The sequence below is a fragment of the Ilyonectria robusta genome (assembly GCF_021365365.1).
Source record: "Ilyonectria robusta strain PMI_751 chromosome Unknown BGZ61scaffold_21, whole genome shotgun sequence".
In the NCBI taxonomy this organism is placed as follows: Eukaryota; Fungi; Ascomycota; class Sordariomycetes; order Hypocreales; family Nectriaceae; genus Ilyonectria; species Ilyonectria robusta.
In genome coordinates, this window is record NW_025764455.1 from 555,921 (window position 1) to 581,571 (window position 25,651).

The 25,651-nt window shown below is 55.2% G+C and overlaps 9 protein-coding genes across 9 annotated transcripts; 5 read left to right on the top strand and 4 right to left on the bottom strand.

Annotated features, from left to right (window-relative positions):
* The first annotated feature begins 4,873 nt into the window (after positions 1-4,873).
* BGZ61DRAFT_103628 (uncharacterized protein) lies at positions 4,874-5,791 on the top strand. The gene has a single exon (XM_046236856.1). It carries the CDS (start codon positions 5,163-5,165, stop codon positions 5,715-5,717), a length of 555 nt encoding a protein of 184 aa, XP_046099683.1. The 5' UTR covers positions 4,874-5,162; the 3' UTR covers positions 5,718-5,791.
* A 1,305-nt stretch (positions 5,792-7,096) lies between these two features.
* BGZ61DRAFT_482366 (uncharacterized protein) lies at positions 7,097-7,447 on the bottom strand (the record flags this gene model as incomplete). Its single annotated transcript, XM_046249391.1, has 1 exon — positions 7,097-7,447. One exon carries the CDS (start codon positions 7,445-7,447, stop codon positions 7,097-7,099), a length of 351 nt encoding a protein of 116 aa, XP_046099684.1.
* Positions 7,448-11,521: 4,074 nt separating this feature from the next.
* Positions 11,522-12,222, bottom strand: BGZ61DRAFT_555460 (uncharacterized protein; the record flags this gene model as incomplete). The annotated part of the gene is made up of 1 exon (XM_046255621.1): positions 11,522-12,222. A coding segment is annotated over one exon (456 nt), but the record flags the coding sequence as incomplete, so codon positions are not given.
* A 2,289-nt stretch (positions 12,223-14,511) lies between these two features.
* BGZ61DRAFT_521175 (uncharacterized protein) lies at positions 14,512-15,359 on the bottom strand (the record flags this gene model as incomplete). The annotated part of the gene is made up of 1 exon (XM_046252479.1): positions 14,512-15,359. The coding sequence occupies one exon, from the start codon at positions 15,357-15,359 to the stop codon at positions 14,772-14,774; it is 588 nt and encodes a 195-aa protein (XP_046099686.1). The 3' UTR covers positions 14,512-14,771.
* A 606-nt stretch (positions 15,360-15,965) lies between these two features.
* Positions 15,966-17,127, bottom strand: BGZ61DRAFT_427774 (uncharacterized protein; the record flags this gene model as incomplete). The annotated part of the gene is made up of 2 exons (XM_046243715.1): positions 15,966-16,147; positions 16,238-17,127. The coding sequence occupies 2 exons, from the start codon at positions 17,125-17,127 to the stop codon at positions 16,018-16,020; spliced, it is 1,020 nt and encodes a 339-aa protein (XP_046099687.1). The 3' UTR covers positions 15,966-16,017.
* Positions 17,128-17,776: 649 nt separating this feature from the next.
* On the top strand, positions 17,777-19,521 carry BGZ61DRAFT_536689 (uncharacterized protein; the record flags this gene model as incomplete). The annotated part of the gene is made up of 4 exons (XM_046254440.1): positions 17,777-17,855; positions 17,926-18,285; positions 18,338-18,785; positions 18,837-19,521. 4 exons carry the CDS (start codon positions 17,777-17,779, stop codon positions 19,519-19,521), a joined length of 1,572 nt encoding a protein of 523 aa, XP_046099688.1.
* A 248-nt stretch (positions 19,522-19,769) lies between these two features.
* On the top strand, positions 19,770-20,670 carry BGZ61DRAFT_103650 (uncharacterized protein). The gene has a single exon (XM_046236857.1). It carries the CDS (start codon positions 20,018-20,020, stop codon positions 20,516-20,518), a length of 501 nt encoding a protein of 166 aa, XP_046099689.1. The 5' UTR covers positions 19,770-20,017; the 3' UTR covers positions 20,519-20,670.
* A 627-nt stretch (positions 20,671-21,297) lies between these two features.
* Positions 21,298-22,141, top strand: BGZ61DRAFT_103678 (uncharacterized protein). The gene has a single exon (XM_046236859.1). The coding sequence runs from the start codon at positions 21,421-21,423 to the stop codon at positions 22,039-22,041; it is 621 nt and encodes a 206-aa protein (XP_046099690.1). The 5' UTR covers positions 21,298-21,420; the 3' UTR covers positions 22,042-22,141.
* A 434-nt stretch (positions 22,142-22,575) lies between these two features.
* BGZ61DRAFT_103668 (OPT oligopeptide transporter protein-domain-containing protein) lies at positions 22,576-25,647 on the top strand. Its single transcript, XM_046236858.1, has 3 exons — positions 22,576-22,793; positions 22,902-25,211; positions 25,262-25,647. Exons 1-3 carry the CDS (start codon positions 22,671-22,673, stop codon positions 25,463-25,465), a joined length of 2,637 nt encoding a protein of 878 aa, XP_046099691.1. The 5' UTR covers positions 22,576-22,670; the 3' UTR covers positions 25,466-25,647.
* The last annotated feature ends 4 nt before the right edge of the window (positions 25,648-25,651 follow it).

Genomic DNA, 25,651 nt, shown 5'->3' on the forward strand with positions numbered 1-25,651 from the left:
TTGTTGTTGCCACGGCCAGTTACACTTTGGCTTGTCTCGCTTCCCCTGCCATTGGCCTTGGCCCCAGGGTCTCGCCCAGCCTGTCTGTACCCCTTCATTCCTGTTGCAGTGCTACCGCTCCGCCATCCTCGTGGGGCTAACAGGGCCACAGAAATTCTAAGACGGCTTCTTCCGTCCTTCCCTTACCCACGTCTTGCGTGTACCCGTTGCGTAATTACTCACTCAGCTCCCACCTCCGGGGGTCTTGTCTCTCAAAGACGGATACACACAAACACACAGACACACACGGTCTCAGCATGTGCCAAGAGACTTTGTCATGTTCCAAACTCAGCCTTTCGCAAATGTCTGATCGCATCGCCTTCTCCAACCACGCACATGACTACATGACTCGACTTCTCCACCCTGCAGACAACTTTTGCCTCTATCCTGTGTCTCTCCATGACTATTTGTTGACCGCCTTGTTACTGATTGAGGCAACGGTCGTTTGCCAAGGCCAACACGACTGGGAAATAAGAAAGTGCCTAATAATGTTCGCATAGTCGCCGCTCGATAGATCTGGACCTGACTCCGCGCCAGGGGACTCACAGGCCAGCGGAGAGTATCCAGATGGGTCCTCTCACCGGACCCCACGGGCCCGATCATCCAGGATCTCGTAAGGCGGACCCCTGGACCATGTCTGCTTCTGCCGAGGCATGAGAATTGCTGTCATCTGACAGACTTAGACCTCGTCTCGTCTATTTGCAATTATATCATCAGCGCTTACAACGCCAACCTGTGTTGAATGGGTTGAAGAAATGCAAATAGTACATTGTTGCCTTGACTCAGGCGTGAGTCGGTAAGGCAGGTGGCTGACTTCTGGAATCCTGCCAGCCCTACTAGTGCATCCTCCTCGGGTTTGGTCCAACAGACACGCGACCACGAAAAGCATGGCTCGGCCTCACCCACAGCAAGGCTGGCAATCCCGGCTTCTCATGGGTTGCATTACGGAGCGTGTCAGATAGGATTTGGTTGCCTGAGCTTAAACCTTCTTGCAGTTTATGGCGGCTCTTGGATGGATGTCGAATGGCCACCGCGGTGCAATCGTCGTATTCACTCGCCCCACCTCAGCCCACCAGGACCATGGTGTTCCCTGGCAGTTTGGTTGGCGCTTACTTAGCCTCATTTACACGGTACACGCGGCGGATGAACAGGGCACGGTTTCGTTGCTATTCCTGATGCTCTTCTCCCGGGCGGGTGGATTGGGTCTAATTTGGTGGACAGGCACTGGCCAAGGCAACGCCGGCCGACATGGCAGGCATAACAAGCACGGACTGTGTGTAACACAATGGCAGAGCGTCTCCCCGAAACGGGAGGTGTTAAGTTCAGGTGAAGTGAGGTGAGGGAGGTGGTATGAGCCATGGGCTGGTCTGATGGACGAAGCTCGTCAGGCGGCTCTGGACCGCAGCCAAGGGAGGTCTCCCGCTAAAACCGCACTTACAACCGTGGGGCAAGCCAGGCAGTCCAGGTTCCGTCTCCAGAACCTCACACTCCCTGCTATTAAATTCGTGCAATTCATCCTGACGGGCTGGCGAGACACGCGCACGTCGACAAGGCAGTGCTGAGACATTGAGGATTAGCTAACCAAGGCAATGGCCGAGCCACAACGAGCCGCCTGAAGAAAGCGATGACGGGACCGAAAACGGCTAGCGAAGGCATCAGCAACAACGAACCGCCCTTGTTCAGGGATGCACCAGCTAAGCCCTATAGCTTCGTCAGTGCCTCCGCGCCTCCCGTACCTCTTTGCCTCTCGTTCGCAATCGTGTTCCAGCAACTGCAGCAGTCAGTCAACCAACAGACCTGAGTCGTGTTGGCGGAGCCTCCTTGGATCCGGCCGGAGTGACCTCGGAAAGTGGGGCAGCGGCGTACCACTCAGCGGGTCGCTATCGCAAAAGACATTCAGTGGGGTGGCACACCCACAGCTCAGAACCCACAATCCACAACCCCCAACCCACACCCTCGCCCGCGAGCCCCAAGCCACGAGCCACGAGGCCCCCAGCTCCCTCCCTCCCAGGCGTCGGACAACAGACCGCCCCCCCTCAGCCCTACCACATTTCCCTGGCTGTCGCTGGATATTGAGACCCTTTGCTAGTGGCGGGTCCACACCGTCTGGGCTGGTCCCCCCTCCCGAGCTTACCGAGGCTGGCCTCCCATAGGGCAGAGTAGGACAACAGGTCGCGAGCAAATACGCGGCTACGTACTCCGTACCATGAAACGGCACGCATCGCCGGGGTACGTACCCATCCTACCCTTCGAATCTCCAGAGGGTCTCAGAGGTACCGTCGGCACCGGGGCGGCGGGAAGGAAGACTAAGCATCCAGCTAACTAGCTCACAGTTCAAGCGGCCAAGCATGAACAAACCCCCGAGACCACCGCATCGCCTGTCGGCCAAGTACCAGAAGTACCAGGCCGCTGCAGTTTCTCCACTGGAGGCGTCAACAGTGACATCGCTCATGACGTTTACCGTTGTTCGCCGTTAAACGCCGTTGTCTTTGCCGTTGACGTCGACGTTTGAACATGTCGCCCCTCCTCTCCCCCCCGAAACCTGTTGCGGAGATCAAAGTTTGCAACCCTGACGGGACTCCGGCATTTGACATTTGGCATTTACGAGCCCCGCCACAACACCTCCCCAATCCAGAAAAGACCCTCGCCTGGGCATCGACCTCGCTGAAACCGGGATCCTTGGCAGTACACCACAGCGATTGAGGGAGGCCAAAGCTTAATTAGTGTGACTGCCCCGAGATACGAACCAGGACCGAGCTGAGCGATAGGATGTGCCAGGAAATGCCCATTTAGGGCCTTCGGCGACTTGGCTGTGTCCGACCTGGCAGAGGAGAGGGAAGAGAGGGAGGAGAGGCGTCAAGGGCCAGGTGCTGCGCCACGCTGGGCCCCAAGCCAAGACGGACGCTAGACAGCGGTGCAAAGCATGATTGGGGTAGCGAGAACCAATCCAGCCGCCAGCCCAGCGTCTAGCGTTGCAACCCAGTGTCCCAGAGATTGCCTTGAACCCAAACGAGATGCCTTGCGAGCTCCACCGCAGGAAACAAACTCAATACAACCTCATCGCCTCACTAACACTGCCAACATCGCCATCGCCAACTTCGTCACCCTTGCGGCCAGGCCAAGGCCAGGCCATATGCAATAGCCCCGGTACCGATGCCAACTCTCCGCTCACCGTAACCAACCGCCGTCCTCACACCGACGCTCAAAAACCGTGTGCTACCAGCGGTCTAGACACTGCTCCGCCGCGCCAAGTTACCAGTGACCACCGTGCCCCTCCCGTCGACGTCAACCACCCACCAGCCATCGCCGCCATGATTTCCACAGGCGAGGTGCTAAGAGCGCAGTAGGGCTGGTGCAAGACAGCCACGCACTAGGCCCGGTCCCCAGAATATGGAGCTGGCTGGAGATTCCAAACGGGTATGGACTTCGCGCCGGGGTCTTGCTCTGGGCGCGAATGTGGCCAAGGTTTGTACTGACACTGGCGCGCGGACGCCAGTCAAACTGTACCGCCACAGCACAGATTCTTGGGTCTTGGGATCATCTCGTTCAACCCTATGGAGCTTATGTGTATGACGATTGCGCGACTCCCCAGATATGAGTGGCTCACGGGAGGTGGGGTGGTGAGGTTTCATGCCGGTTGATGACTCGCCTTCGAACCTCGTTCGACAGTCAAATTTGCGCTCAAATCACGGCCTTGCCATGGGTCAATGACGGGTATCCGCTCCTCTCATGACCCATCTGTCTCCTCGTTCGATTCGGCGGTTGACATTGGCGCTCTACATATGTCACCGCTGGAGCATATCTGTCTCATATCCTATCCTGGGTAAGGCGCGTCATTCGAGCTAGTCACGCTATTGGACCACACTGCTTGGCACACTCCAAACCTCCTGCTAACTACGTATTAGCCCTGACCTTTGCTAGTCCCAGAGTTGGCGATCACCTCACAGCCGCCCTGGGCATTTGTCTCAGCCCTTTTCGTCGTCATCATCATTTCCGAGACGGGATGATGGCTGAGTATACCGTATCGACTCAGTAAATTGGCTCTGGATCCTTCCCCCACTTACTGCCTCAGGTTTTTTTTATACCTAAGGATTAGGAAATCTAAGTCTTATGGCCTAGCTTTGGTCCATAAACACAGGGCCAATTTATCGAGTCGATACGGTAGGACGGATCATGACCCACACAGCACAGCATGAGGCCGGCAATTTGTCTGTGAGTTCCAATCCACTGCCGGCCACGGAAAACAATCCGCTCGGTGAGAACAATGGCTTAACTTCCGAATGTTCCTTTGTTGTTGCAGAATACCAAGAAACCATTGCGTTTCAGGGGGTGCGAGGTCCTCAGTGGGCTGAAGTAGTGAACGCCACGATATCCACTCGGTGGACCATCACCGTCCTTGCCCACGCGTCCGTGTACGTAGTCGGTTTGCTGTCCTCGCACATTCGCAATGGTCTCGCCTCTCTTTTTGAGACCGTATCACTCATCATTCGGTCATCCAACGACGTGACAGACCGGCAGCCATTTGCTTCCGTCCAGACAAACATCGCCACCGCCTCTGGCGTTCCGTCTCAGATTCAGCCTTCATTACGGAGAAGCAGATTTGCGGGAGGCTAACATAAGGGTGAACGGGGCGCAGTAGGAATCTGTGCTGCGTCGATCTCCCATGGCACACAGACCCTGCCAGGGGTTGACAGATGCAAGATCCCCTGACTCTCGGCCCATTTCTGCACACAAAGAGACTCAATGTCCGAAGATCACGAAACCGAGAGGTTCTTTTCGGAGAATATTAGTCAGGGCCATCTGCATGCTCGACTTGTTGACTGATCAATCCCCGGATATCCGGGCTTTCCGACTAGTTTTAAGTGCTGACGGTACATCAGTAGTTCGGCTTCGGCTTCGGTCTCTCCTCTTGCATAGCCGACGTCCAGCTAAGCGCTACTACTGTGGGCCACTTTTTAAAGAACAAGTGCCTGGGCCATTGGGGTAGAACTCCAAAGCGCAACAAAGCCCAGCTGTGATGGAGAGGAGGCCTAACGGAGGATGCCGTCGCATGGCACTGTCGGCTGTACCCGTCATTCCCCAGCTGTGAGAGGCCAGATTGCCGGTTGCCAGGCCCAATTAGGATGTCCGTTCATGGAATCCTCGTGGCTGCGAGAAAAACAAAGCTGACTCTAGCCGAAGATTGTCGGCCCCAGAGCGTTGGTCCGTCAGCCAGTTGCCACTACATCCGTCCATTCACATTTACCACCTTCCCGCATTGTGTAGCGGGCGATTGCTGCACTGAAACGGAGGCAGACGTGATGACGGCAAGTTCCGCTGCACGACACGCCAGTATTGGCGCTCAAGCCTGCAGCCCTCTCGCCCAGATTTCTGGGATTGGACAAGAGTCTTCTCCTGGATACCTGGTATGCAGCCTGAAAATTCAGATACTTGAGGCTGCGAGGTCATCCCGTGGCAATGCAACGTCGGTGGAGAAACAAAAAAGCTTGTCGCGCGTTGTAATCCGAAACGCCGCGGGTACCTGGTACACGGCAAAGATCGTCGCCCCGTCGGCGCTTTGTCATCGGAAATATCTTGGTTGGTGCATAATGCCCCGGGAAGTGATGCATCTCATTCCTTGGAAGAGGCAAAGATGCACCGAATCACGAGCTGTTGGTTGGGGCTCAGCTCGAGGTTGAAATGCCACACGGCTGCATCGGGCAACGTGCTTGATCTCTGCGTTTCGTCTGACACTCAGCCACCAGATTGACGAAGCACGAGGGCCCAAGAGGGGGGACTGAATCTGTTTCTCACTGGATGTGCACTCGACAATGGCCAGCCAGTCAGTCACCTTACAGGGCTGGCCTGGTATTCAGTAGGGGCACGTGTAGCCGAGGAGTGACATGGTGAGCCGCCTTTACCTGAAGCCATTGGCCCATCTCGACCAGCAACTCGACTAGGGAGATGGTCGAGATATTGTGGCTTGTGCAACCACCAATGTCGCGTTGTAAATGATATGTCACGCATGCGGTGGTTCGACGCCCAAGAAGGCGTGTTGAATCGTCGCTCCATAGCTGATGGTGCCACACAACCTTTGAGAAGCCAGTGGCCCCGAAGTTCCGTCCCGGTCAAGTCGTGAGGAGTCGTCACCGCTGAGAGCCGACGCGCAATTGTGGTCGGGATGTGGGAGGAAGGTTGCCGGGGTCGCGCCATGGCTTGTAATCAGCGGAGTGCGCGAGACCAGCGGACGACCTAATAGCCTTGGTGTGCGAAACCAGAAGAGACTGGGCTCTTCTCTTTGTTCTGAACAGAGTACGTGGCCCGACGTCATGCGACTCGCTGTTGTCTTAGTAGCGCCTCGTCCGCGCCAGACAGCCACAACCGGACCATGTTATTGGAGTAGCTCTCGTAGGGCTCGAAATGAAAGAACAGAGCGAACTACGAGTTCATCGGAGCATGGGGGGTCTGCTCAGTTACAGCAATAGTGGAGAATCGGCTCTTCGACCTTGCTACTATGGTGGCTCCGGTGAGCATGTACCGGTGCTAAGGAACATCATTCTGCTATGGTGGTTTCTTGTTTGGGCAGTCTGCACGAGTAGCGATATTTGCTCCGACGCTCCCGGTGGCAATGAGGAACCTCGACGAGAGATGCGACGGCAACCCAGCAGAACTCTACAAACCCTAATGAACCACCAAGCCTCTCGCCTCGAGTCAAAGACATCATCGTGTCAAGCCGCCATGATTCAAGGTGGCCTTGGCGAAAAGAGTACTTTGCTCAAACCACACCCAACGTACCGAGCGGCGGGACGGGGCGGGATCGAGATTTTGCTGTCAACCAAAGGGATCGGTGCCCGGTGAACGCGCGTCCAGTCAGGAAACCAAAAAGGAGGCTTGTCTCTGAACGTCCGTAGGACTAGCATTCGTGGGTGCGGATTAGCTCTTTGGAGGCGCGCTATCGACTGTCCTTAGCACGGTTTTGGGCAAGGGAGGGGTGTGCCGCAGCTCAGGGTGGATGAAGGAACGGAAAGGAGCTTGGGAGTTTCTTGGTAAAGTGGAGAGGATTTGTCGATGCCTCGGTCTAAGTCTTAGCTTCATGGGACTGCAAAAGGACACGCCTGACGAACAGTTCGCCGCCCTTCAAGAGGGAGTTCCGTGGCCCCCCTCTTCGAGCCTGGGGGATGGGTTGGAGCAGCCCTACGTCGACGGCGGACGCTACGTAGTATGCAAGATCCCCGTTTTCGAACTCACTCGGGCTCCACCCTCCCCCTTCGGCCGCGTCGCCTTGTTCTCCTCCGAAGGCAAATGCTCCGTGGGCGGCCCCCAAGTGCAACACCCCCGGGGCCCGCGGACCGAACGGCCCCCCAATGCCACCGACCACGGTGACCCAGAGAGCCGGTACGGAATACGGGGAGGGAGGCGGTGCAGACATGCGAGATGCAGGCAGACGTGCAATTGAGGCAAACTACCCAAGAGACCCCGGACATGCTTCATCTCCGACTATCCAGCTCGACACCCCCGTCTCGGTTTCGGTCCAGCGCCCTCTTTGGACGAGGTGCTCCCTCTCTTCTCGCTGAGACCCCCAGGACGTCACACGAGCCTGCCTCCTCCGGGATAGGCAGAGACCAGCAGCCCAATCAGCGGCGCAAGGGCGCGAGGAGCTGAAAACTGGTGGCTGCCCTGGCTTGCAGATGCCCCCCGTACAACGTCCTGTCATTGGGATTAGCATCGGGGCCCGTTGTGGGGTGGGCTGGATGTTATTAATTCCGCACTGGAGAGCAGCACCCCCGTAAGCCGTCAGTGTGCCAAGCCTAGGCCAGGGCGCTCGTCTGTCGTGTAGGGGTGGTGGCCAATTCGTTTGAAATCGTTTCCCCTTTTAGAGCAGGTTCTCATGGACTCTTGGTCAGCCTTGGTCAGCCCCGCCCGCGATCATCCTGCATCGGAGGAGGAGATCTGCTGGACATCATCTCTCCAGGAGCCCACCCATCGCATCACTCATCACCAGACGGAGCGGCAGGCCCTGGCCGGTGGCTGGCTGACGACGACAACGACGACGACGACTTGGGCCGCCTCAGACGACGGAGGCGGATACGGCCTTCGCATCCCAAAAGGCACACGTTCGCAGGTGCAATTACACTGGCCAGCTAGCAAACCATCTGGGGCGGCTTTGGCGAGATGCAGTGCGGAGGCCAATGTCCTACGTAGCATGTCTCACCGGCATGTGTTGCTGTCCAATGTTGGACAGGTCGTCGTCCTGAGCCGGCCTTGGCCAAGAAGCGATGTTCTGTTGGGGCGTTAGGGCGTAAGGTAGTGTTTCTCGGAGACATCGTCGTACATGAGGGCTAGACGATTCGTGGACACTACTAAGCAGCCGTCTCGCACCTGAGTAAGAGATGGGATTCCCAGGCGCAGCGAAGTCGAAGGGCGTTCCCTGTCCCGGCAAGGGTGGCGTCGATGCACCCGCGGCTCTCATCCGAGCCCTGACCTGGCAAGATATTGGCACCTCGTCAGTGCTCAAAAGCCAAATGCCCATCGCCATGCCGCTTAGGGACTGTAGGGCTCCGGTCCCACGACTACCGAAACGGGCTCTTGCTCCTCTCTGGTGGCGCCGTGTCTCGAGGGGCACAGATATATTACTGGGCGCGTACATACGAGAGGAGCATGTGGGAGGGATGCGATCCCATGTCCCCCAAGGCCGTGGGCGTCGCAGATTGACAGCAGACAGCAGATTGACGCGGCGAGACCAGGGCAAACGCAGGGCGGCGCCGTGGCATCAGGGAATAAGGCAGAGCAAGCCCAGCAAGGCCAGGTCTCGGTCTCGCATCTCCACCCCCGCGCCGTCACGTCGGTCCTTGTAAGTCGTGAAGAGGCCGACGCTGCTACATCCAGCCATCGGTGTCTGTAGGGCAGAAGTGGTACCATCACCCCATGGCATGCCCGCAGCGTCGGCCGTCTCGTGGCGGAGAAACGTGAGGTGTGCTGTATCCGTAACACGGCCTCGAATTGTCTCGTACATTGCGGCACAAGCGGCCGTAGGGCTGCCTCTCAGACAACCTTTGGCTTCCCAGATCGGCTGCCCACATTGTCCTGCCGGTTAGGTCATCGCGCAGCACACTGAGGTCTCGAGAGGCGCTGTTCCGTGCCGCCCAGCACCGTTTCCCTCCCCAAGCCCCTTCCAATCTGAAACGCCGCCAGTGGACGGCGATAGGCCGGCGGACGGCGATAGGGTCGGCCGAGGAAGCCTCCGCAGCACGGCGATGGCATGTGCGACGTCACTGTCGATGATGTGGTTTGTCCAAGCGGATGCCGTCGTCTGGGATATTAGGGTTCCAAGGAAGCAAGGAACCCGGCGGCGGAGGAATAGCAACGCGTTGATTATTGACGATTCCCGTGCTCTGCTTGTGAGCAGATGGGATGCGCGTCCCTGTTTCTATTTGGAAATGGTCCTCCGAGCCGCCCCAGGGCCAACCCGCCAGCAGAAACTCAGAAAACCCCAATGCCGTGCAAGGATGCCGGGGTTTCACTCCCTTCCACGCCCACCCATATTGGGCATTCTTCGAGAAGCTTTCCGGAAGACTTCCTGGATGGGACGCTTGACCAGGGGGGTGGTGTGCTGCAGCAGCCTCGGCTTCTTGTTGGCCACGCAATCCATGCAGGGAGGGCGAAAAGAGTTGCTACTACGTAGTATGTAACTTTCGGTACGGGTCACCAGAGCTTGGAATACGCAGCAATCGCTGTACATGCGGTCCCTGCAGTGCTATGGGGACTTTTTGCTCTCCCTCCTGCCAGGCTTTTCCCGCCCCTGGAAATGAACAGGCCAAGTGCATTTCCTGGATGCCGTCTCCCCCGGAGCTCACCTCGGTGCTTATGCGGAACTGGCTCTTGGCTATGGGCCATGGTTTCGCAGTGACATTCATTCACAGACGCGTTTACGTACAGCAGCATACCCCCAGTCAACAGGTCAATTCGGCACAATCACATGCGAAAGCGGAACCCCAACCAAGCCGATGAGGGCCATGATGAGATGAGGATCCATGAAAGACGACCGGCCCAATTCCGCTGTGCGGCATCGTCCCTGACTTTCCCTCTCCCTAGGAAACAATCCGTCCAGCGCGCGGGAAACCTAGCGCGGTGGGAAGCCCTGCGGAAGACAAGACCCCTTGCAACCCAGAAAGCTCCAGAGCGGGCTAGCAAGCTCCGGCGTGGCGCTGGATAAAGGGCCTCGCAGAGCTGCTGGTGGAGGTCTGAGGAGACGTGGGTAGGGCACGACGGTGAGAACTCGTCCCAATCTTGGTCCACTCGACTGCGTTGGTCGCCGACGATGCGACTTATGGCATGTTCCGTCGCTAGACACGCAGCCCACGCAACCTGTGCCGCCCTCCCACGGCTTCGCGCAGGCCTGGACCTTGATCGAGCGTTCCCCTGGCATCCTTGAAACGGGCCTCCCTCTGCGCCGCACCAGCCTTTGGGGAATTCCGTCTCTATATCAAGCACTCGTCCTCCTGGAGCGATATCCGGAACAGTGGGCTCGCCCAGGCGGCAGGCCTCATTTGTGGAGAGAATGGAGCCCGGCTGGGCAAACTGGGACCTGAACTTTGTAAAGCGGTCCCTGTTACGTGATGGCAACGACGGCCTCACCTATCTATCCGGGCCCGTTCGCCGGCGGGAGAGCTTCGACAACTTGATCGGCCCTAGTGGTGTTATCCCCGCAAGGCAATTTGCCCAGGCGCTTCGATTACAACACGCGCCGTGTACACCAAACACGACGCTATCGTGGCTCCGCGGATAACGCCGCCAACGTACACACAACCAGCGGCGGGAGTGCGCCGTGACCGTATTTTGTACTATGGGGACTATGTAGGGAGGGTCTGGGTCCTTTTGAATCTCGCCCGGATGGGTCGCACCACAACCGAGAGGCCTCCCCGGGGAACCCTAGACACAAGCCAACACGGTTGGTTCTTGGGGCCTTTCAACGCACAACCAAACCTGCCATGCGTTCCTCGTAACACTGAGTATTTGTCATAGGGCTCGTCGTGTCATCTCTGTCAACTGCACGGAATCCTTCTCGAAAATCCTCCGCCTAGGCTTGAGCCGCGCCGCCTTGACAGGGAGTCTAGTTCTAGCTTCCCAGTTGAGGGGTAAGTTACCCCATGGCCACACGATAATACCATTCTATAGTATGCTTTTGTATCAACCACCCGGGAATATCAATGCGTTCGTTTCATATATGGTAGCGATCGAAGTTAGAATTGGCTCTCCGTCGAGCAATTTTCCGTCCTCCTTCTCCAGTCGGCTAGACCGCGGCGTTGACGACGACGATCCCATTGCCCTGGCCGGGATATGGTGAAGTGCCGTTGCACCCCTCGCCTCACGGCATTCATCTTGCAGACGATGATCCACTCCCAATGTATGGGCGTTCGGCGGATGATGGCGTCAGCATAGGATTAATACCCGCCAGCGAACACCAAGAGTCCGAGGCTACGTAACTACGTTGTAATGGGCGGTATATCATGGCTCTGATATGCTCAGTACCCGCCGTATAATCTCCGTCGGCGTTTCTTCAGGGCATTGCAACGCTCAGTTGGCCCTTCCTGACAGGGCTGGCCTGGGGACTGACTGGGCTGTAAGGCGGACCCCACTCCTGCTTCTGGGAAACCTCGCCGTGGTCAACCCGTGGATCGTGGGCGACTCCCGGTAGCAAGGGGAGGGGGAGAGACGTGTGTGGGGAGCGGCCATCGATCAGGGGGGGTTTCAGGATGTCGAACGGCGGTAAGGATGCGGTTCTGGGTGGTCAAGGGACATTTGATAGACCGGCCTTGCGTCATGCTCAGCCGTGAGCCGAGGCATCGTAATGGCGGTGGTGGAATCCCGACGTTCATGTTGGATTCGGCCGCAAACCTCACCGAAACAAGACGAGATGAGACGCGGGACCACCTCTAACCGGTTGGGCCGGCGCGGATCGCATGCCCTACGGTAACTATTGCTCCGGACAGCCGGTAGGGCTGGGCCACGAGCGCCATCTTCTCGGTGCTTCGGGGGGACCATGATCACCGCGCCTGGCGTCGATCTTGGGGAGGCTTGACTCGCCATGTGTGCGTTGTTTTGCAAAGGGGCCGCTGCAGTCAGACGCACTTTTTTATTTTCCCACGCGCGAGCTAAACTGGTCCTGCATCTCGGCGTTTTTGGACGGCAACTGGGAGCCGAAGGAGAATTTGTCCAAGATTGTTAAGCAGCCCTAAAGCAACGATCGATCGATGGACTACTCGGGGATTCGGGGATTCGTGTGCAGAGGAACGGGCAGAAAAACACCTTTGTCTCGAGTGGGAAATACGGATATGCAAGAGTGGCAAGACATATTCCCGCCTGCCCTATACAGAGCTGTGTACTTGTAGTAAACGGCCCGTTTGTTCCAGTGTGCCGGGACTGTGTGTCTGAGGCCGGGTTTCAGCCCTTCATACGGGCTGGAGATAACCGCGCCGCTCGGTCGATGGGACTGGTTAATCGGCCGACGGTCGGCTGGCGGTAGGTGATACATGTCTGTGATTCAGCCGTCTTCGGGGTAATCGCACGTTCAAGATGGCTCGGGGAATTGGCATTCCTCCGTGAGACCTGTCGGAGTCTCGGGGCATTGGGTATGGCTACAGGTTAGGGGCGTCGGTGTAGACGATGAATGAGTCCGATTAGGTCATAAGCACCCGCTCTATCAAATAGCCGGGCGAGATTCATAAGGTGTATTGAGACATTGATGATCTTTTGAGCTGAACTAAGACAGAGGCCGCTCACCACGGATTAAGTGATCTACGGGTGACTTCTTTCCTTCTGTTCCACATTCCATCCTCACAAAAGACATGCCTCGTATGCCGATGTCGTATCCATTGTTGTATTGATGCCGAGGACTTTTGAAGAATCTCTGGGAGAACTGCAGTGAACTTCTCGTAGTAACAGGTCATATAGTCACAGCATTAGCGCTTACACTTCACGTCGTCACATCACAATGCCCAATGTCTATAAGTTTGTGGTGATGAGAACCGTGAGCTGTAAGTGGCTGATGCTACCTTATCTACAGAGTGGTGATTACGAGTCAATCCTCTTCAAATGATACTGTGATATCTATAATGCAGAGTATTGCTATTCGCTGCTTACATGCACCTTGCTATCTGCACACGCGTCTTGCCTCAATCAGCGGTATAAGTAGATAGTACACCTAGGGTAGCATTTTGGGAAAGAAAACTCAATGACGAACTTTTAGTATTTACTCCTCCTAATGTTTAGTATTTATTCCTCTTAATGAATTCGTATTTGACTTTATTAAAGGTCAACTAAGAGCCTAAGAGCGTACCATTCGCCTGCGTGTATAAGCTGCGTGTCTTGATTCAGCTAAGATTTGGGTAAGGGATTTTGTACCGGCTTCAAATAAAACTGCTCATAGTGTACATGATGTTCAAAACAAGAAGAATTACGTGGCCATCAACTTGAAGCATAATTTCTGTTGTATATCGCCGACTAGTATTTTTGCCAGTAACCAACATCCATGAACATGTACAAAGAGCTACAAGGAAAAGAAACATGTACTGATATTGTGGTAAGAACAATGGGCAGAACTATTCTTTTGTGTCTATGGCGGAGTCTGTTCTATGTGCTGGTTTCTTTGAAAGGCTGTGTTCAATGTGGCTGCCGAGAACGAAACGTTTACACCGCCCTCATTCCCAACATAAAACGACCTCCATTTTGAGATTATTTAACGGACTGGCCTACATGTTCCGATGCGATGAGTTTGTGTCGCAAGAGTCGAGCTGCTAAGCCCTCAGCTAGTCGTCACTCTTTGATGGTAGGTGGTTGCCACCTTTTACATCCTCATCTACAACCCAAGGAAGTGTTTCTTGGAATCAAGCAGTATTTCTAAATGCAATTTCGGAAAATGGTCAAGTCGGGGGATCTAAACTCGCAATTGAGAACAAGAACGAGAGTGATCTTTCTGTCAAGCGATGTCATGATACCTACCCTACACTTCCGCAGCAACAAAAGAAATGACGGAACGCATCAACTAGTGCTAATGAGAGAATTGGTAAGCTGGGTCTCATGCATCTATATTTACTCTTCCTCCATGCATATCATTCATGGGCGTTGGGTCAGGATTGTTGGTTCATCAAATTTATTGACAGATACGAAACTGTCTGGTGGGAGTCTGTAGTCGGTTGCCCTCGCATCTAAACCAACGTCTGATACTTCCACAAGCATCAAAGCACCGACATGAACAGACATCCCGAAAATTACAAAAGAGATAACACGTAGAAGTTGACGTGTCTAACCAGAATCTCCGGTCTCCCATTTCCTTCTCCCAGTTCCTGCTCCCAATTTCCGTCTGCCATTACCCGTATTCCATCTTCCGTCTTAACCTCGCGTCTATCCGTTCCGTAATATTCTATCTCATCCTAGTCACCAGAAAGAAGTGTCAATTTGGTATCCTTTCGAGGGTATAACGGCTTATCTTACCGGCAAAAACTTGCGCCGTCATGGAGAAGAGCGCCAAAACATATCGTGGTAACCCTTCCAACGACACTTAGATCTGTGGTTGTCCCTGTTGCGAGGCGGCTCTATCGTTGCCAGTCACGTCGTGAGTGAGGCGAAGAGACCTTCTTGCTGTAGAGGCTGATGGCGTCTTTCGTCTCAGAGCTGGAGTCCGACAACACATGATGACAACAATGATCATGGTTTCGCTGGGAACCAAGACAGACTGGCGCAAAGTGATCAGATCTTCACAGAAAGGGAATCATCGCCGCGGATGCTAGGATGATGACCACAAAAATCCGCGATAAATCGAAGAGGCTGGGCTGAAAGTGGCACACGAACATCTCCATGAGCCCGACGATGCTGATAACCCGCAAGATCTCCAAAAGGTGGCCCTGAACCTGAATGTTGAGTACAAAGACCAGACCGAAGAGAATAGGGTTCGCTGGAAAGAATCGCATAAACACCTCGGCGACTAGGAATACGACCAAGATTCGGGCAGCCTCGAGAAAGCCGCCTTGAAGTCCAACATTAAGCATGAAGGCCACAAGGATGAGAACAGGGTCCCAAGGGATGATTTTCATGAAAAGATCAAGCCAGGCGTAAAGGCACGCGAAGAGAACAAGGACCGGGAAGGCAAAGTCAAAGTTGAAGACGATAGCACCAAAAACGGTGGCGTACATATCGATAGCGTACTCCAGAGTGGAGCGTAGAGTCGGAAGATAGAGCAAGAAGGAAACGCCGATGAGGCAAGGGTTCAAGGGAAGCATTGCTGCGAAAGTAGCGACCCAACAGTACAGAGAAATGAAGTAAAAGACATCCTCGAAGAAGGCCATCTTGTGATGAAGTCTGCGTGTTGAGCAAGTCAAGAGTGCCGAAGGATCGCGTGTTGTTTCTGAGGTTGAGGTCGGCGAGATGTGTAGAGAGTTGGGTTGCAAGAATGCTCGAGTGACGGATGGAAGTGAAGACGTCGATGTGAGGTATAGGTGGGCTTGGGAACAGCCTCCACTGTGCCAAATTATGTGTTCACTGTTTATTCCATGAACAGGCACCATTGTTCAAGGGGTCACGGGGCCAAGAGCAGGAAAACACAGGGCCACAATCAGGCTGGCGAGGAGCATATTAGCAAGAGCAAACAAAATCCAGTGCTGGGAAGATTGGGGAAACAGGCCGACGCGTGGGAGATGTGACTCAAGCATGGAGCGCGAAATGGCTGGAGTCTTGTTTTCTTCTGATGCTCTTCACACATCCACATCATGCAAATCGACCAAGCACTCAGCTATGAAATCGCTATCATATTAGTAAATTATTCTTACTGAATTGCAAAATGGGGTCTTACTTAACCTTGTCTGCCCATCCTCTCGAAATGCTACGAACGATCCCCCCCTCGAACCTACCGTGAACGAACCGAACACCAACAACCGACCGCTTCAGTGTCCTCTCCTCGATTGAATACACCAATATATCCCCAACAGTGATCTTCTTTCCTTGATACTACGAGGTTCGTCGAGACAGCGAGTCGAGAATTCCATCAATATCCACAAACGCCAGTGCCGACATGGTTTCGCTCCAAATCCGATCTCTCAGCTTTTCTCCACCAGGGCCGTAGACTGCCATGTTGTAGCTGAGTACAGTCCAAGTCAGTATCTGTATCTACCTTTGGAATTCCAGAATGATTCGCGGAAGACGCCTTGCTTGCGGGGAGTGTACTTACTGGAAAAGCTCCCAGTCCATCACGTTGCTCCCGTGACTCTCTTTCCCACGCACCACCGCCGCATCGATAAATGTGCTTGCACCCTGCTCCATGGTCCTACCAGTCAGTGCCTTGACGACGGTGAAGATGGCCTTGACGACGATGTTGAGATTTCGGTGAAGACTCGTCCCCTTGACCAAACCGGGGTCCACCAAGTTGACCACGACGTCGTCAGCGCTCACCCGCTCCGCCAGTTTGACGATCCAGAAGTGCCCGAGGGCTTTGCTACTGGTGTAAGAATCCATCGGGTCGAATTTGGACTCATCGTCGTAGTACGGAAGGAATGGGTCAGATGCCGCGTTAGCGAACTTGGGCATAAGTGCCGAGCCCGAATTGACGATGGTCAAACGACCTGGTTTTCCGGAGGGAGTTTTGTGTTTCAACGTGGGCAGAAGAAGAGAAGAGAGGAGAACTGTGGAGAGGTAGTTGACCTGGAACATGATCTCGTGTCCTTCCGGGCCCAACTTGAACTTCTCCTCGATGGCGCCCGCATTGAGGATGGCAAAGTCGATCCGATCTAGCGTCTCACACTTGGCCGCGAATGCTTGGATGCTTTCGTACGAGAGCATATCGACCTGCCAGACCTCAACAGTGGCCGACGGGAACTTTTGCCTCAACTTAGCAGCGGCATCGTCGCCCTTCGACGGCGTCCGCACAGCCATGATTAGACGTGAGAGGCCCAGGCCCAGCAGACTCAGGGCGCACTGGAACCCGAGGCCGCCGTTTGAGCCCGTGACGATGGCCGTTTGGTCGGCGAGAGAAGTGCCCTTTGGGGTAGGGACGGGCTTGACGAGCTGGGACTGGAAGAAGTGAAATCCAGATGGAGTCAACTCGAGTGATTTCGGGGCCATGGCGAGGAGCGGACTGAGGTTGGGCAGTTTGGGGGTTTGAGAATGGTGAAGTTGGTGCTATGATCCCAAGAGATCCAAGAGGGTGTGCGATCCGGTCCTCCATCCTCGTATGGAACGTCTCGATGTCCCTTTTATCTACTTTCGACTCTGTTCACAGAACACCGCGATATACCAAAATGGAAAACAATCCATCGGGCTTCGCTATTAGACATGGCGGCGCTGAACAGAGACATCGCCACACGGACATGTCGCAACCCGTTGCCACTTACAAGACCAGCCCCCTTAGGAAACCAATCCATCTTCTCTTTATCTGCAACTAATCTTGCAGCGAATCGCAGGCGTGAAGCATCCCAAGTCGGGCCCAGTTAAAGGTTGGGGAAGCTGGGTGCCTTTCCCAAATAGGAAAACAATACTCTGTCTTGGTACTCCACCACGGCCCTGTGGCTGGCCGGGATGACGATGGCCCATATCCGCAGTCTGCTCGTGCTTCCTCGATTGTTTTCTGAGAAGGGAAAACAATACAAGTTTTCTTCAAGTCTCCCTTAGGTGACCAAGATTTCGAAGATATCGGCGTTGCAAGAGACTCGAGAGGCGATCCGAGTGACCGAGTCGGCCTGACTTGAAGCCGAACCGCAGCCATCTCGACGTCATGTTGGAGCCACCCAAGCCGCACCTAGCTGCCTGCAAGGGGCCCAAGACAAAGAAAACAACAACCCGCCCTGTCCCTTGTGTGTTAATCTTCCCTTTTTATCCTTTTCCGTATCTGCACCTAGTTTCACGAGCACTGATATGCAGCAGCCAACAAGTTCGAGTTCGTCGCCTCGGATCCGGGTGGAAAGCCCCATCCCGACGCCCGCAAGATCATCCGGAGCCATGTCATGCGCGGCAAGAATAAGAAGCGTCACGACGACGACTCACAACGGAATGAAGTGGCCCGGACGAACACGTCGGCTTCAGAAGCGCACCGCGGTGATGCTTTGGTTCAAATCGAGGCCTTGGCCGCTATCGAGGCACCTCAACCCGCTGAACACGATTCCTCGGAAGAGGTCGCTGCCCAGACGCCATGCCCCACGGGGATTTCTCGAGTCCCTTCTGATCTAAGGCTCTTTAACTTTGCAGCTCCACTAGATGAGGTGTCTCGGCATATGATCTTTATGTGTAAAGCTCCATCTGTGGTTTCTTCTATCTTGACGTCGTCTAACAAGTGCAGTCTTGACCACCGTTAAAGAGACCATGTACCCTGTCGAATGGTGTTGCCAACGCGACCACACAAAAGTCTGCTGGTTCCGATGGCTGCTCGAAGACCCCGCCTACCTTCAATCCGTGCTGTTCATGGTCAGCGCATTCCAAGACTTCGTCGACTTGCGAGCAGCGGCCAACGGCGGCCATGTCAACTGCTCGGGGGGCGGCTTCTCGGCACGAACGCAGAGCCGCCTTCGACAGAGCATCCGCCTCCTCCAAGGAAAGATTCAAGACCGCGAGACGCAAATCGAGGACACCACCATATCGGTCGTCGCTACACTGGCCATGGTGGCGGATGCTGCTGGCGACGTGGTAGGGTTCAAAGCGCATGCCCGAGGACTCAGCGATATGGTCAGGATGCGTGGGGGTTTGGCATCGCTTGACCACAACCGGCAGCTACAAATCAAACTCTGCCAGTAAGTTCCCCAGCTGTCGGGCGTGGGCGAGCATTAACAACTCGGCGGTAGGGTCGATCTCGGGTGGTCCATCACAAGTGGTAGCAAGCCCAACTTATACGACGACAAGCTATCATGGGAGCCAATCCTCGAACTGACGATGCGACGAAATTCTATACCCTACAACCGACCACCGCCCTCGGGAATTCAGAGCGCCGTCGAGCGGTGCGACTACAGACTTCAGCACGTCTTCACAGACCTTTATGGATTTTCGAACATGGCCAACTCGCTCGTCCCCGGCCACGAGAAACTCAGACCCGAGTTGTTCCAGGAAATAATGCTTTCCATCCAGTACCGACTGCTGCTCCTCGAATACCCAGTAGATGTGTATCCTCTGGAGGAAACGATCCGCATTGGCCTCCTCGCCTTCGAGTCCACGCTCTTCCTACACTCACCCAAACTCGGGTTGAAACTGAAATCAGAGAGATTCTACCGCCAACTGCGCCAATGTATTGAGGAAATACACATCGATAGTCCGGAAATTGCCGATCTCAAACTCTGGCTCCTTCTCGTGGGGTCTGTCATCGTCTTCAAGGGCAACGAGACCTGGTTGGCAGAGTCCATTGATGCGTTGGTTGGGGACCAGGCCTGGAGCGAAGTTCGAAAGCGGGTCAAAGGGGTCATGTGGATTGACATTATTCACGATGACCCGGGGAAGCTTGCTTTTGCAACGGCAACTCAAGGCCGAGTGATGTGATATGAGTGGAGTGCAGCTGTCAAGCCGTCACTTCAGCTACATATAAGGTTCAGGATGCTGTTTGGCATGGCTTGACTAACTATTCAGGATGGTGGACGGCAATGCCATTCCGAAACGCATAACTGCAGACATGTGATGCAGTTCAAGGTTTGAGCTCTTCCGTGGATGTATAATGGTGCATACCTATCTTGTGATTGTATTCTTAGCATACTTATCCGCTCTGTTGAATTTCGCATCGGAAACGTCCAGCCGAAAATAAATCCGTAACACGAAGCGTGGAATTCCAAATGGAAGCGCTATTTCCTTCCGAATAGCCGTCTTGGCTAACTAGACTCTTGAAACTGGCGAATGATAGCCTAAAGAGGAAGTAACTTTTTGCGATTACGAAAGCACATGTTCATGTTCGGGCTTTACGGGACGCGGCCTGCTGGATGCTGCATTGCACATTGGACGGGATCAGACAGATTTGGTGAAATGGGATTCGTGACTTGATCGGATGCAAGGGCCAGGTCCGGCCGAATCAGCCACGTGTCTTAAAAGCCGCACACTACTGGCGGAATGGGAGTTTGGGGGGACGAAGCATCAGGGACTTGACTTGAAGAATATCCATCTATACGTGCTCTGGGCGTCGATGGTTGGAGTCGGAGGACAGCGGTGGACAGTGGTGGATGGACAGGTCACAGCGGTGCAGCAGCCAGCGGTCGGAACGTCAAAAAAGACGGAGATTCCAAAAATGACGGCATTTTGTTGGCTGCTGACAAGGGCTGACAAGGGCCTGAAGGAAGCCCAGGCGCTGAGATGCGGCTCCTCGGCAGCCAAGACAATCAGGAAGCAGAAAAGAAGGCGCCCTGAGGCAAACGCATTGCTTGTGTGGCCTGCACAGGGACAATTGGGGGACGCTGGAACAGGGGGGGAAGATGGGACGATGGATCGATGTGACGCTGCTTTAAGCCGTGTGTTAGGATTGATAGACGAAGAGTGCGTAGGAGCAACTTAAAGCACGAGTCAGCGGTCAGCATCACGACCACGTGACCCGGACCTTGAAAAGCCCGCGACTCCGGCAGAGCGGCGACAGCGCTTCGGCTGTTTTTGGCTAGACGCGCTGCTTTGACACGACTTGGGGGACCAAGACAAGATTGGATCTCTGGCAGCGGCGCCGAGACGATCACGCCGTCGCTGGGCCATGGCTGTGCCGTCTGTTCCGAGGGACAGGAGAGGCGGGAGAGGGAGCGGCGAGACGCATGTTTGGACAGACGAACACGCAATGTTATACGACGAGGTGAGGGTCCTGGGCACCGAGAGGAGGATTCGACCATGATAGCTCCATTACGTGCGCACTCTTGCCATCCAGAACTCCTCTTCCAGAATGCTTTTCGTTTCGCCCTCAACCGCGAACCCGGTCGGGTTAGCATCGAATCAATCCGCGCATCTGGCCCACGGCAACGCCGGCCCAACCGCCCCACGGTGCAGGACTGGGCGCTGTTTCTCGATTGTCTGGGCAGGGCCGGCAACAAGGGGGCTGATGACGGAGTGACGGATTGCGGCGCCTCTATTCGCGGACCTCGAGTGTCTGAGTCCTGCCGAGACCCGATCGCTTGGACCAGCAGCAGCAGCATTCCACGGAGTTTGTGTAGATGAAGATGGTTTTGCATTGAATTGGAGAGTCCTCTACCCGTGCCGGCTGCGAACTACTTGGGTACCTACCCATCAAGGCAGAAACCCTCAGGGCCAAAGGCACAGGCGCACTGCACTGGGCCAAAGACGAAGCCGGAGAAAAAAAGCCACCAAGCCTTGGGAGAAGCCGTCTTTGCCGTGCTTGTGTGGTTTCCGTGGTTTCTGTGGTTCTGTGCTGCGCACCTCTCGCCGCAAAAAAGGCCCAGAAGTGCGGGCGACGACGCTATGTGCGACGCACTACGGCTCTCCCGTTCCGAGCTGGGGGAACTGGCTGGGGGCCTTTTTGGGCTGGGGGCGTACGGAGAAGTAACTCGTAACTGGGGCGTACCAAACAAGGGCTGCTCAGCGCTGTCTCTCCGTCTTCCAAGGACCCCCAGCGTTCCCCCCCCCCTCTCCCCACCGAAAAATCTCCTCTGGGCCGCCGCCGCCACCTACGCTGTTGAGTTCGGCGGTACTACGACGCAACTACGTAGGACCTTCTGCACATTTGTCGGGCTGGTGCAGCGACCTTACAGCACTAATCACACCCGTGGACTGCGCTGCATCCGCTCCGCTCTGCGCTATTCTGTTCTGGCCGGCGGCTGCAAGCTAGCATCATTCCTTCCCTTTCCTTCCCATGGCCACAGCCACAGCCACTCAACTCTACCTACTCAACTCTACTCTATTCTGCTCTACTACTCTGCTCCCACTCGGCCACCTGGTTTCTCGAATACAACTCAACTCCCACTTTTGCCCGCTGCCACTCACTCTGCCGCTCTGCCGCTCTGCCGTCCGCCAACCCCGACTCTGCGGGAAACACACACACACATACGACACTACGGCGTCTTGCCCCCCCAGCCTGGATGACACGAGCAGTCCAACTGACAACGTCCACCTCCACTGCCGAATCCCGATCCCAGGTCCCAGATCCCACTCACGTCCAGTCCGCTTCTGTCGATCCACGCATCGCTCCACGCATCGATCCACGTATCGACCACACATCGCCCACGTCGTAATTGCGCGAGACGAGACACGGCAACCACAACCGTACCGCTCCCTACCGCTTGCTACCGCTCTCTACCGCTTCCGTCCGCTCTGCCGCTGCCGCTCCCCAGTCCTGCGCTGCCTCGCTTCCGAACCGTCCTAAAACACCATCGCCGCCCACGCACCCTTGCTCTCGATCTCTTCCTTTCCCTCTCCCACTCCCTCTCCTCTCCCTGCCGCTCGACCATCCTCTCCGCCTTCTCGTCTGCTCGAGTCGACCCTCCGAGCCATCGCAAATCCCTCGATTGGATCCCGCATCCATCCCCCGAAGCCAGAGCGCGCTTGCTCAATCCGATCTCCGTCCACGTCGCTACCGTCGCCGTCCCTCGCATCCCATCGCCACCACCCTGCGCGCCATTCTCTCCGCATCTGCGACAGCCCCGTCACGGCGCGACACCTTACGAGTGAAACTGGACGAGTGAAGCCATCGCCATCCTTCCGGCCCCGTGGCCATGGCGGAAAACGAGAAGACGGTCCCCATGGGCGGGGACGTCCCAGGGCCCATTCGCCGCTCTCAGTCCGTCCGGACTACTCACTCTCAGGTTACCAACGACGTAGCCTCTGATTACAACGAGGTAAGTCTTTCCCAAAACCTCCCTCGTCTCTGGTCCTTATCATCGCGGCTTTCCTCCTTCAACCCCTGGCTCTCGTCCCCATTCCATTGACGATTGACCGTTGTGTAGTCCTTTTCCTACGATGAAGACGATCTTGGCGACTATCACATTACCGAGCAAGATCTCCACGTCACCGAAGATGACCTTCTCGAGGCCCGCGAGCTCGCCTCCAAGTACACCCTCGAAGATGTCCGCGATATCATGGCACGCGTCTACCGCATCCACGAAAAGGACCCCAACTTCCCCCTGTCCGTTATCCAAAAGATCCAGGCCTTCCTCGAACACGAAGACCTCTTCACCAACCCCGAGAAATACGAAAACATAATCCAAGAGATGAAGCTCGAGGCTGCCCTCATCACAAACAACAGCCCCTACGCCGAGGTCCGCGCCGTCGTGGACAACAAGGACGACACTAGCATCCCCAGCTCCACCATTCGCAGCTGGGCTATCGGTCTTGCCTTTTCCATTCTGCTCGCCTTTACCAATCAACTCTTCGACATTCGTCAACCCGCCATCCGCATCATGGCCAATGTTGCTCAGTTACTGGCATACCCCATCGGCAGAGGCTGCGAGCGCTGGCTACCCGATGTAGGCTTCACGCTCCTGGGCGTGCGCCATTCTCTCAACCCCGGTCCCTTCTCCAAGAAGGAGCATATGCTCATCACCATCATGGCCAACGTCGCGTACAACACCCCCTACACAAACTACATCATCTGGGTCCAATACCTTCCCCAGTACTTCGACCAGCCCTACGCCTCCCACTTCGCCTACCAGATCCTCATTGCCCTCAGCACAAACTTCATCGGCTACGGCATGGCTGGCATCTGTCGCCGCTTCCTGGTCTACCCCTCGTACTGTGTATGGCCCGCCTCTCTCGTCACCATCGCCCTCAACTCGGCCTTCCACAACGACGTCAATACGCCCGTCGAAGGCCCCTTTGGCAAGGTGTGGCGCATCTCTCGCCTCAAATTCTTCTACGTCATGTTTGGAGCCATGTTCATCTGGTTCTGGTTCCCCAACTTCATCTGGACCTCGCTTTCCAACTTTAACTGGATCACCTGGATCGCCCCCAACAACCGCGATCTGAATACCATCACTGGCTCTAACAATGGTCTCGGCGTTAACCCGTTCCCCACCTTTGACTGGAACATTTTGCTTTGGGACTCGGCGGACCCCCTCATGGTCCCCTTCTTCAGCACCTTTAACCGGTTTATTGGCGTTTTCATTTCCTTCTGGGTTGTTCTCGGATTCTGGTATGGAAACCTGTACGACACTGGCTACCTCCCCATCAACACCAACCGTGTCTACGACCACTTTGGCCACCTCTACAACGTTTCCCGCGCCGTCAACGACCGTGGCCTGTTCGACCAGGACAAGTATGCCGCATACTCACCGCCGTTCCTGGGCGCTGGCAACGTTGTCATCTACATGTTCTTCTTTGCCATCTACAGCTCGACCCTTACCTACGCAGTGCTGTATCATCGCCGCGAGATTGTTACCGGATTCAAGGGCATTATTAACAGCATGCGGAAGAAGAAGCCCACCGGCAATGAGGATTTGCATGACCTGGACATTCACAACCGTCTGATGAAGTCATATCGAGAGGTCCCGGAGTGGTGGTACACAATCTGCCTGGTCCTCGCCATCGTGCTTGGAATCTCGGGCATCGCTGGCTGGGAGACGCATACCTCGCCTGGAGTCATCTTCTATGGTCTTGGTCTCTGCATTGTCTTTGTCATCCCCGTCGGCATCATCAAGGCCATGACTGGAATCGAAGTCACTCTCAACGTCCTTGCCGAGTTTATCGGAGGTTCGTGGGTGGAGGGTAATGCCTTGGCCATGAACTACTTCAAGTCTTTCGGATATGTGACTTGCGCTCACGCCGTCATGTTCTCCAACGATCTCAAACTCGCCCACTACGTCAAGATTCCTCCTCGACACACCTTTTCAGCCCAGATCGTTGCCACCTTCATTAGCACCTTCATCTGCGTCGGAGTTTTGAACTTCCAGATGACCCGCATTGATGATGTGTGTACCGAAGACGCGCGATTCAAGATGACGTGTCCTGGTGTTAATACCTTCTTCACCGCTTCGGTTCTTTGGGGAACCGTTGGCCCCAAGAAGATCTGGGGCCACAACGGGCAGTACAGCGAGATCTTGGTTGGCTTCCCTCTTGGTGTTGCCGTTGTATTTTTGGTTTGGGGCCTCAACAAGAAGTTCCCCAAGTGGACGTGGACCCGACAGATTCACCCTGTTGCCATTATGTACGGAGGCATCGTCTGGGCGCCTTATAACATGTCATATGTTTGGCCCTCTGTGCCCATTGCCTACTTCTCTTGGATATACCTCAAGTCACGCTTCCTTGGCTTATGGTCTAAGGTATGTGGCTCTACATACACCCTGGTGTGGCCTATGCTAACCTTTCTCAGTACAATTTCGTGCTCTCAGCAGCTTGGTCATGTGGCATTGCGATTGCTGGCATCATCATCTTCTTTTCATTACAGTACAACGGGGACGAGTTCGAATGGTGGGGCAACGAGGTGGCCTACCGCGGCTGCGAAGATAATGCCTGCACGCTGAAGAGCCTCGGCGAGGGAGAGTACTTTGGCCCTCGGATTGGAGAGTTTGAATAATGGCGGCGAACGCCCGAGTACGGAAAAGAGATGATTCTGCAATGTTAATGACTGAGCGTGTTTTGCATTTTGAGGGTTTCGGAATATGGATAACTTATATACCCCACGGATATATCGATGAAATAGACTCGTCGTTCGCATGATATACAATAAAATGTTTGTTCAATCTCGAGTGGTATTTGAAAG

Bases quoted from the DNA above. Each gene is read 5' to 3' on its own strand.
- BGZ61DRAFT_103628 (XM_046236856.1), top strand. From the start codon at position 5,163: ATGTCCGTTCATGGAATCCTCGTGGCTGCGAGAAAAACAAAGCTGACT.
- BGZ61DRAFT_103650 (XM_046236857.1), top strand. From the start codon at position 20,018: ATGCAAGGGCCAGGTCCGGCCGAATCAGCCACGTGTCTTAAAAGCCGC.
- BGZ61DRAFT_103678 (XM_046236859.1), top strand. From the start codon at position 21,421: ATGTGCGACGCACTACGGCTCTCCCGTTCCGAGCTGGGGGAACTGGCT.
- BGZ61DRAFT_103668 (XM_046236858.1), top strand. From the start codon at position 22,671: ATGGCGGAAAACGAGAAGACGGTCCCCATGGGCGGGGACGTCCCAGGG. The intron at 22,794-22,901 runs GTAAGTCTTTCC...ACCGTTGTGTAG, and splicing joins TAGCCTCTGATTACAACGAG to TCCTTTTCCTACGATGAAGA. The intron at 25,212-25,261 runs GTATGTGGCTCT...AACCTTTCTCAG, and splicing joins TCCTTGGCTTATGGTCTAAG to TACAATTTCGTGCTCTCAGC.